At 41.0% G+C, this 11,496-nt stretch overlaps 1 protein-coding gene across 1 annotated transcript; it reads right to left on the bottom strand.

The window, feature by feature from the left end:
• Positions 1 to 567: 567 nt before the first annotated feature.
• Positions 568 to 7,250, bottom strand: LOC308400459 (uncharacterized protein). The gene is made up of 7 exons (XM_080888161.1): positions 6,932 to 7,250; positions 6,042 to 6,122; positions 5,129 to 5,270; positions 4,872 to 4,987; positions 4,379 to 4,605; positions 4,054 to 4,160; positions 568 to 3,745 (listed from the first exon to the last, which is right to left on the bottom strand). Exons 1-7 carry the CDS (start codon positions 7,182 to 7,184, stop codon positions 2,476 to 2,478), a joined length of 2,196 nt encoding a protein of 731 aa, XP_080744287.1. The 5' UTR covers positions 7,185 to 7,250; the 3' UTR covers positions 568 to 2,475.
• Positions 7,251 to 11,496: the final 4,246 nt, after the last annotated feature.

The following is an 11,496-nucleotide window of genomic DNA, read 5'->3' on the forward strand; positions in this document are numbered from 1 at the left end:
CCCATGGGGAATGGGAGCAAAAACAAAAGTGTTGCGTTTATATTTTTGTTGAGTGTATTAGGCAAATGAGTATTTTGTCCACATCATCCTCTTCATGCATGTTGTCTTACTCCAAGCTGTATAGGCTCCAAAGCCTACTACCAATTAAGCATATTAGGTGATGTGCATCTCTGTAATGAGAAGGGGTGTGGTCTAATGACATCAACACCCTATATCAGGTGTGCATAATTATTAGGCAACGTCCTTTCCTTTGGCAAAATGGGTCAAAAGAAGGACTTGACAGGCTCAGAAAAGTCAAAAATAGTGAGATATCTTGCAGAGGGATGCAGCAGTCTCAAAATTGCAAAGCTTCTGAAGCGTGATCATCGAACAATCAAGCGTTTCATTCAAAATAGTCAACAGGGTCGCAAGAAGCGTGTGGAAAAACCAAGGCGCAAAATAACTGCACATGAACTGAGAAAAGTCAAGCGTGCAGCTGCCAAGATGCCACATGCCACCAGTTTGGCAATATTTCAGAGCTGCAACATCACTGGATTGCCCAAAAGCACAATGTGTGCAATACTCAGAGACATGGCCAAGGTAAGAAAGGCTGAAAGACGACCACCACCGAACAAGACACACAAGCTGAAACGTCAAGACTGGGCCAAGAAATATCTCAAGACTGGTTTTTCTAAGGTTTTATGGACTGATGAAATGAGAGTGAGTCTTGATGGGCCAGATGGATGGGCCCGTGGCTGGATTGGTAAAGGGCAGAGAGCTCCAGTCCGACTCAGACGCCAGCAAGGTGGAGGTGGAGTACTGGTTTGGGCTGGTATCATCAAAGATGAGCTTGTGGGGCCTTTTCGGGTTGAGGATGGAGTCAAGCTCAACTCCCAGTCCTACTGCCAGTTTCTGGAAGACACCTTCTTCAAGCAGTGGTACAGGAAGAAGTCTGCATCCTTCAAGAAAAACATGATTTTCATGCAGGACAATGCTCCATCACACGCGTCCAAGTACTCCACAGCGTGGCTGGCAAGAAAGGGTATAAAAGAAGAAAAACTAATGACATGGCCTCCTTGTTCACCTGATCTGAACCCCATTGAGAACCTGTGGTCCATCATCAAATGTGAGATTTACAAGGAGGGAAAACAGTACACCTCTCTGAACAGTGTCTGGGAGGCTGTGGTTGCTGCTGCACGCAATGTTGATGGTGAACAGATCAAAACACTGACAGAATCCATGGATGGCAGGCTTTTGAGTGTCCTTGCAAAGAAAGGTGGCTATATTGGTCGCTGATTTGTTTTTCTTTTGTTTTTGAATGTCAGAAATGTATATTTGTGAATGTGGAGATGTTATATTGGTTTCACTGGTAAAAATAAATAATTGAAATGGGTATATATTTGTTTTTGTTAAGTTGCCTAATAATTCTGCACAGTAATAGTCACCTGCACCCACAGATATCCCCCTAAAATAGCTAAAACTAACAACAAACTAAAAACTACTTCCAAAAACATTCAGCTTTGATATTAATGAGTTTTTTGGGTTCATTGAGAACATGGTTGTTGTTCAATAATAAAATTATTCCTCAAAAATACAACTTGCCTAATAATTCTGCACTCCATATAGTTTAGTGGTAAGGAACAGCTACAGTCAAACTGTAGCTCACAAACATAAATGATTTTGAGACTCGTTGTGGTGGAAAGCACCTCCACTTCCTGCCCTAGTAGATACAAGCACCGCAGCAGGTAATGCTGTTAGGGCTGCTGTGATGAAAGACGCTGTATGAATACAGAGGAGTTCTGGGTGGCAGCAGATGTTTGGCTTTTTTTAAAGCTTTTTACTGGTTTTTGTTATTCTGACTGCCCACTTTTACAATTATATGCTGATCTAAAGTGTACATTTGAGCCCTGAAATTGATGGGGGGTTATGGTCCAAGAGCACCCGTGAATTTTGAAAAACCTTGAATTTTGGATGTGGTAAAACAAAATGATTTTATAGTTTAAACCCTGAATATATAAATCTGGGGATGCAGGACTTTAAGAACAAAATGAAAAACACTCGAGATAGCTACATGTATGATGTGGGAACGCTGGACTGCATCTGCTGGAGATGCAATTAAGAGAGATGAACAACGCTCTCGGATTGGCTACTTTCAAAACCCCGCCTCTGAGTACACTGGCATTTCAACACTCAAAGGTGCGTTTTCCTTTAAAACAACTGCGGAGTCCTTCAGTAACTTAGGTCTTGATGCCCAAACAAATAACGATTTAGTAGAACTGTTGATCACCAGACTACATGTTTGCTGTAAGTGACATGATGATCTAAGAACCACGTGTTTTAGCACAAAAAGTTATAAAAAGAAGAAAAAAAAATCCACAACACTTTTTCCAGTTTAAAAAAATGAAATATAAAGTTCACAGATTAAAAAACAAAAAAACAAACTGTATCTGTAAGTATATTATGATAAAAAAAAAAAGTTGTTGTTTTCAGTGTCGTTTAGGTTGTGGATGGACTGGGGACAGAGTTTTCCTCCACCTGGTGGCTCTTCATGTGCGTTTTCAGACAGTGGCTCTGGGTGAAGGCTTTTTCGCAGATGGTGCACTGGTACGGTCTCTCTCCGTTGTGGGTCCTCATGTGGACCCTCAGGTGTTCCTGGCGAGAGCACGCCTTCCCACAGATCGCGCACACAAACCGTTTGATGCCCAAGTGGCTCCTGATGTGGTTGGTCAGGTAAGTCTTGCGTTTGAAGAAACGGCCGCACTCAGAACAGCCGTACGGTGCCTCACCAGTGTGCACTCGCATGTGACCCTTGAGTTCGCCGTTGGACACGAAGCCTTTGCTGCACACGCCGCAGACGTGCGGCCTCTCGCTGCTGTGCGTCTTCATGTGAGTCATCAGGCTGCAGTTTGACAGGAAGGATTTGCAGCAGACATGGCAGAGAAAAGGTCGCTCCCTGGCCATGTGGATCTTCTCGTGGGACTTCAGGATGCCGGAAAGTTTGAAACGCTTCCCGCAGATTTGGCAGCCATACGGCCGCTCTCCAGAGTGAGTGAACTTGTGGCGGGTCAAAGATCGAAGGTCACAGACAGACTTTCCACAGATATTGCAGACGTATCTGTCTTTGCTGGTGTGTGTCTTGCTGTGAGCTTGGAGCTGCGCCTTCAAACCAAAGGATTTTGGGCAAATGTCACATTTGTGTGGTTTCTCTTCCACATGGACCCAATGGTGAACATTCAGACCAGACATGTAAGCAAAGGTTTTGCTGCAAATCTTACATTTGAATGGCCTGTCTCCTGTGTGCAGAGAAATGTGGCTGTTAAGACCAACGATGGAGAAGAAAGATTTCCCACAATATGAGCAGTCGTGAGTTTTCTGGTGAATTCTGATATGTCTCTTTAACTCATCCACAGATTCAAACTGCTCTCCACAAACTCCACAACCACCCTGTGGCTCCTCCAGGTGACTCCAGGTGTGTTTGATCAAGCTGCCCAGGTTCAAGTACCACACTCCACACACTTTACAGGCTATTTTACTCTTCTCTATCTCCTTCATGTCACTTTTGCGCACTTGTTTCTTCATCTTTTTTGTCACCTGGAGCTCAGAAACAGGTTTAAAGCATTTGTCTACAGCCAAGGCTTTGTGTTCATCTTTGCTGTCCACTTCCCTCTCACAGGCCTCTTCATCTGTTGGCAGGTCTTGCTTTTGTGATGTTGTGCTGCTGGCCAGCATGTCCACACTGGGACTGTCTGTATGCTGATCAGAGCTGCTGTGGAACAAAACGGTTAAAGTTAAGTTTTTAAGTACTGAGCGTCTGTAAATAAAAGCCATAGGTTTCGTCTACTTGCAATAACTAAAAACAACAAACTTATCCATTAGAGAACTTGAACCACAGAATTTTGGGTTTGGTATTCGTTAGATCAGAATTTGTTCCCTCAGTAATTTTTTAAATTTCATGTTTTTCATTGAATTATCACAATCCAGCGTCTAGATTTACATCAACATTCTAGAGTCTTGTTTTTGACATCGTTGGTCAATCAAGAGCACACAAATCCTTATACCCGTTTTTATTTTTACCTTGACTGGAGTTCAGCTTCATTGTTTTTTGTTATGTCAGCATCGCTGGATGGACAGTCATCGTTTGTTGGTGAAGCGGGAAACTCTTTCTCCCCCTCCTCACTAGTCTGTAAGAGTTCATTTCCAAATTATTATCAGCACTTATGTTAACTGAGAGTAAAATAGCTAAAATTTCTTTAACATTTTTGTAAAATCTTAAAGTGTACATTTAAATCACATCATGATTGTTACATTTTAAATCTGTTATTGTGGTATAAAGAAGCAAAATTATCAAAATCCTACCAATGTCAGAGGCAAAAGCAGCACAAACAGGTACAGCGTCTACCTTCAGGCGGATGTAGAGGGCAGAGTTTCCAGTAAACATGTGGATCTCCTCTGGAGTCACAATCTTCACTTTCAGGGGCTGGAGCCTCCGGCTTCTGTCAGTTGTGAACAAGTCAAAAGGTTCCTCATCTGCCAGCTGAGGAAAGGTGGACTTCAACAGGTCCAGGAAGTCAGCTTCCTGTAGACCAAGAGGGCACTTCAGGTTGTGTGCTGGGAACTTCTTGAATACTGGAACAGAAGAAATTCATCTTAAGATCAATAGTCCTTAGGCAGTCAGTAAAACCAAACCTTGCCCTAGTATTCATTAGTTCAAGTGATTAGTTGGCCAGTCTTTGACTATTTCTGATGATAAATAATGTAATTAAATATTTTTGTAAGCATTGGAAAATGCTTTGAATTAGGAACAAAGAAAAAATGGTATTAATAGCACGGCTAACACTGTACCACATAACAGACAAATACAAAACCTTAATGACTAACATTTCATTTCATACCCGTCTTAGAGAGCACATTGGTGTGCGAGTCCTCCAGGATGCGGACTCTGAGATCTATATGGTTCTTTATGTCACTGATGCGAGGTCTGCCGGGCTTCTTCCTGATAGTCGGAACTCTGGCGAAAATGCAGGAACTAAGTCAGTGTCATAAAAGACTATAAAGCAAATGCAAATAAACTTGGGGACCATCCACATATTGTTGGCCATATCACAAACCTCTACAGTTTGTTGTTCCTTAAAGTGGTGTTTTTTCTAACCTTGACGGCATTTTATAATCTGGGTCCTTTAGATCTTCTCGTTTTTGTCGGGAACTTGTTGGTTGCACCAACTCCTGCTCCTCTTCATCGTCATCAATGTCGTCGTACCAAAGCAGGGCCAGGCTCTCAGTGTCCTTCACACCTGGATACATCAGAATTCACTTTTTGTTATGGTTTTTAATTTGAATCATATGAACGACAAAGACACAATACATGTGGTTTAGTCAGTTTGCTTTAGTAATAATTTGATTAATTGAACTCGCCTGGCGCACAGTATATAAGCACTGCACTCACTTTCATGCCCTCTTTTCACTCCCACACAAGCGGCAGCTTAGGTGAGTTTGATTTGTAGTTCTCAGTTTAAATCTTTATTTAAGTTAATGACTTAAAGTCATTAACTTAAATGACTTGTTTTCTCTTTCAGAGTTTAGCAGTCCATGCGTGTCTTCCTTTAAGTTACTACTGATTACACTAAAGTAAACCGACATATACGGCAACTAATTGATAGCAGTTTTCTTTGCATTCTGACCAGATGAGGCCATGGTGATAAAAAATAAAAACTTTGAACCTCCTTATTAACACACAGTAGGAGGCAAATTGTTTCTAAACAGTCAGGCTGACTTTTGACTGACTGCTGGTGACAAATTGGTGATGTTTGCAAATAACTCGAGGCCAATTTACAAACATGGACAGACTGCCAACATGTTGCAATTAATCTTAATCAGTCTGTGCCAATAAGCGGAACTCATCTGGTTGCCAACTGGTTGTATTCTGGATATATACCTATATATGGGGTTACCCATGTTATGGGGTGCCTGTGTCATTTTGCAATATTCTTTATAAAAGCCTTGAACTACCCCCCCCCCCCAAAAAAAAAAGAAAAACAATTAATGGTAAGACTGTTCAGACGTACCTGTCTGTTGCTTGGGCTGTTGCTCCTCTCTGTCCTCAGGCACGACTTCCACCTCATGCCTCTCCACATCAGGCTGTAGGACTTTGTGTTTTTTGGTCAAAAAGAACATTTGATCAATATATCAGCTTTGTGTGACTGTGGTGTTTGACTGCAGCTCCGAAGACCCTCCTTCCTGTTGATTATTGTTTTTATTATGTAAACCAATAAGAAAACATTAACTCTAGATTCCAAAAAGACAAAACAAAACAAAGAATGACAATCTGGGATAAGAATTAGACCAGATTCTTATGCTCTCAAGGATAACTACATTACGCCCAGTGGCATATCTTGTGAGAAGAAGGGCGTGGTTACGGGTTATATGGCCTGTTGCTACATGCTTTTAAGAGTCTGTACAACAGCCATGAGAGCGTGGATAATAAAAAGCAGTAAATCAGATTGCACGCTCAAGAAGAGTTTAGTTGGGTGGTCTCAGATGTTTTCTGTTGGCGACCTCCATCTCACTGGAACAGCCTGAAGCAGCAGAAATTCTAATTAGTCCCTCAAAGTCTGAGGTCATGGCACTAAAAAATGTATGGAATAACCACTCCAGGCTGAAGGTTCTACCTCAAGTAGAGGCTTCATACACCTCAAGGTCTAGTTCAGGGAAAAAAAACAAAAACAAAAAAAATGAATCATCAGCTCTTCTCTACATTTAAACTGAGAGAGATTTATGCCGAATTGCAAATAACGCTAATATTATTTTCCCTGCATTCACATTTTATTGTAATTACACATCTGTATGTTTAACAGCTTGTAAACGTAAAATCAGCGATTTTTAAACGAAGTTCGGCAAATTCTAAATTTACAAATCAGCTTTTTGTGGCTGCGAGCAGCTTTATTTGTCCACTCACCTCTTTTCTCCAGAGAGACGTTAGGCTGCAGAAGCTCCAGCAGTCTCCTCTGACGGCCGATCTCTCGCCTGAAGCCCGCAGCCTCCTCCTCGTAGTCGGCTACAGTCCTCTCCACCACCGCTAAGATCTCGCGGGCGGCTGTGCTCATTTTCTCGGTGACGATTCCTCTCAGTATGTCGCTCTTAGACATGTTACCGACGCTGTCGACCGGCTCGGGGCCGCCGCTGCTGCCGCTCTTCATCCAGTAAAACATGTTTGTTTGTTTTCTCAGCTGTGTTTTGATGAAGACACACTACAGCGCAGGGTGCGTTTCCGGCGGATTCTGGTGCAGCTACAAATTGTGTCCGGAAAAGAAAATCAGGCGTTATTTAGTTCCCCTGCTGGTCTGACTTTTATCAGTAAGACTGATGTCTGCTGTACATTTAAGATGCTGGTGAAAATCATGGCATTATAGTAAAGTAAGTGAAAAGCATTTTTAATGTAGCACCTTTGAGGACAAACATCATAACAAAAATGGTTAAATGTTAGAACAAAAAGTTACCCAAAAGCAAGCTTAAAAAGATTATATTTTTAGCTGCTTTTAAAACAAATCACCAAATTCATAGATCTCAAGCTTCAAAAGCTCTGTCTCCTCTTTTAGCCCTCAGCATTGGATGATGCACAGTCTGCAGTGACCTCGGAGACCTTTACATTAGGGACTTCTGTCCAATAGCACAGCACCGACAGAAGCACAGCATGTTATACAGTGGGGCAAAAAAGTATTTAGTCAGCCACCGATTGTGCAAGTTCCCCCACTTAAAATGATGACAGAGGTCAGTAATTTGCACCAGAGATACACTTCAACTGTGAGAGACAGAATGTGAAAAAAAAATCCATGAATTCACATGGTAGGATTTGTAAAGAATTTATTCGTAAATCAGGGTGGAAAATAAGTATTTGGTCACCTCAAACAAGGAAAATCTCTGGCTCTCACAGACCTGTAACGTCTTCTGTAAGAAGCTTTTCTGTCCCCCACTCATTACCTGTATGAATGGCACCTGTTTGAACTCATCATCTGTATAAAAGACACCTGTCCACAGCCTCAAACAGTCAGACTCCAAACTCTGCCATGGCCAAGACCAAAGAGCTTTCGAAGGACACCAGGAAAAGTATTGTAGACCTGCACCAGACTGGGAAGAGTGAATCTACAATAGGCAAGCAGCTTGGTGTGAAAAAATCAACTGTGGGAGCAATCATCAGAAAATGGAAGACATACAAGACCACTGATAATCTCCCTCGATCTGGGGCTCCACGCAAGATCTCATCCCGTGGGGTCAAAATGATCATGAGAACGGTGAGCAAAGATCCCAGAACCACACGGGGGGACCTGGTGAATGACCTGCAGAAAGCTGGGACCAAAGTAACAAAGGTCACCATCAGTAACACACTACAACGGCAGGGAATCAAATCCCGCAGTGCCAGACGTGTTCCGCTGCTGAAGCCAGTGCATGTCCAGGCCCGTCTGAAGTTTGCCAGAGAGCACATGGATGATACAGCAGAGGATTGGGAGAATGTCATGTGGTCAGATGAAACCAAAGTAGAACTTTTTGGTATAAACTCAACTCGTCGTGTTTGGAGGAAGAAGAATACTGAGTTGCATCCCAAGAACACCATACCTACTGTGAAGCATGGGGGTGGAAACATCATGCTATGGGGCTGTTTTTCTGCCAAGGGGACAGGACGACTGATCCGTGTTAAGGACAGAATGAATGGGGCCATGTATCGTGAGATTTTGAGCCAAAACCTCCTTCCATCAGTGAGAACTTTGAAGATGAAACGAGGCTGGGTCTTCCAACATGACAATGATCCAAAACACACCGCCTGGGCAACAAAGGAGTGGCTCCGTAAGAAGCATTTGAAAGTCCTGGAGTGGCCTAGCCAGTCTCCAGACCTCAACCCCATAGAAAATCTGTGGCGGGAGTTGAAAGTCCGTGTTGCTCGGCGACAGCCCCAAAACATCACTGCTCTCGAGAAGATCTGCATGGAGGAATGGGCCAAAATACCAGCTACTGTGTGTGCAAACCTGGTAAAGACCTATAGTAAACGTTTGACCTCTGTTATTGCCAACAAAGGTTATGTTACAAAGTATTGAGTTATATTTTTGTTATTGACCAAATACTTATTTTCCACCCTGATTTACGAATAAATTCTTTACAAATCCTATCATGTGGATTCATGGATTTTTTTTTCACATTCTGTCTCTCACAGTTGAAGTGTACCTCTGGTGCAAATTACTGACCTCTGTCATCATTTTAAGTGGGGGAACTTGCACAATCGGTGGCTGACTAAATACTTTTTTGCCCCACTGTAGATACAATAAAGGGAAATGAGAGTAAGGATATAGGCATAAATATACCATATATACACATATATAAATACAGAATATATAATATGGATAAATAGGAATACCAGTGGATTGCACATTTGAATGATTTTACACAGTGATTATTGCACAGTCGAATATAAGAAAATACAGTTTTATACCTATTAAACTTATATTTTTGTCATTTTACATAGAAATTGAAGCAAATATGTGTTTTTGTGACAGGGTGATAGTAACAAAGTTACTAAAGATATTTAAAATTTAAAAAATAAAATTTAAAATTGGTGCTTTGTGAGGTTGTCTACACATCATTTGAAAAATTACAAGAAAGTCTGGCTGCTTGAAAGCAAAATGACAGGTGACATTCAAGTATGACAAAAATGGTCATTTCTGTTATTTGGTTACTTTAACTTATTGCCCTTTTATTAAAATGGTTGCATTCAGGTATTTAGCTTAAAATCATAAGGAAAAAAACTATAAAGAAAAAAAAATCAAATCTACTAATAAAATGTTGTCTGTTAATATTCTGACTTTAATTCACTAAAGCCTCTAGATTAATTCATATTGTTATACATATATACATTACTAAATATAAAAAATAATTAAAACAAACATTAAAATTTCAGTTTAGTACTATTAACAACCAATGGTTTAGACTAAATTGGCTATATTAAAAGTAATATAACAAATAAACAAATTAACATATTTGTCATTATTTTTATGTTCTCCATTAAACAGTTAAAAATTATTTCAATAATTCAATAAAATGAAAAGTTAACACTATATCACATAAGCTAATATATAACACAAAAATACTCTTAACATGGGTATTTTCTAATTATTATTTTATAAATTGCATTTTATATTTAAATTTTAAAATATTAATAACTTTATTTAAACTAAAGTTTACATTTTAACGTATTTTGAAAGTATACTTTTGAACAAAAAGGTGTTTAATGTAAATGATTTTTCAAAATGTTAAGAAATGGGTATAGTGTAAGTTGTACTTTTAAATTCACATTGACATATAAATCTAGGATTTAATACAGGGAGTGCAGAATTATTAGGCAAATGAGTATTTTGTCCACATCATCCTCTTCATGCATGTTGTCTTACTCCAAGCTGTATAGGCTCCAAAGCCTACTACCAATTAAGCATATTAGGTGATGTGCATCTCTGTAATGAGAAGGAGTGTGGTCTAATGACATCAATGCATAATTATTAGGCAACGTCCTTTCCTTTGGCAAAATGGGTCAAAAGAAGGACTTGACAGGCTCAGAAAAGTCAAAAATAGTGAGATATCTTGCAGAGGGATGCAGCAGTCTCAAAATTGCAAAGCTTCTGAAGCGTGATCATCGAACAATCAAGCGTTTCATTCAAAATAGTCAACAGGGTCGCAAGAAGCGTGTGGAAAAACCAAGGCGCAAAATAACTGCACATGAACTGAGAAAAGTCAAGCGTGCAGCTGCCAAGATGCCACTTGCCACCAGTTTGGCCATATTTCAGAGCTGCAACATCACTGGAGTGCCCAAAAGCACAAGATGTGCAATACTCAGAGACATGGCCAAGGTAAGAAAGGCTGAAAGACGACCACCACTGAACAAGACACACAAGCTGAAACGTCAAGACTGGGCCAAGAAATATCTCAAGACTGGTTTTTCTAAGGTTTTATGGACTGATGAAATGAGAGTGAGTCTTGATGGGCCAGATGGATGGGCCCGTGGCTGGATTGGTAAAGGGCAGAGAGCTCCAGTCCGACTCAGATGCCAGCAAGGTGGAGGTGGAGTACTGGTTTGGGCTGGTATCATCAAAGATGAGCTTGTGGGGCCTTTTCGGGTTGAGGATGGAGTCAAGCTCAACTCCCAGTCCTACTGCCAGTTTCTGGAAGACACCTTCTTCAAGCAGTGGTACAGGAAGAAGTCTGCATCCTTCAAGAAAAACATGATTTTCATGCAGGACAATGCTCCATCACACGCGTCCAAGTACTCCACAGCGTGGCTGGCAAGAAAGGGTATAAAAGAAGAAAAACTAATGACATGGCCTCCTTGTTCACCTGATCTGAACCCCATTGAGAACCTGTGGTCCATCATCAAATGTGAGATTTACAAGGAGGGAAAACAGTACACCTCTCTGAACAGTGTCTGGGAGGCTGTGGTTGCTGCTGCACGCAATGTTGATGGTGAACAGATCAAAACACTGACAG

This window comes from Rhamphochromis sp. 'chilingali', assembly GCF_963969265.1.
Source record: "Rhamphochromis sp. 'chilingali' genome assembly, chromosome: 1".
Lineage (NCBI taxonomy): Eukaryota > Metazoa > Chordata > Actinopteri > Cichliformes > Cichlidae > Rhamphochromis > Rhamphochromis sp. 'chilingali'.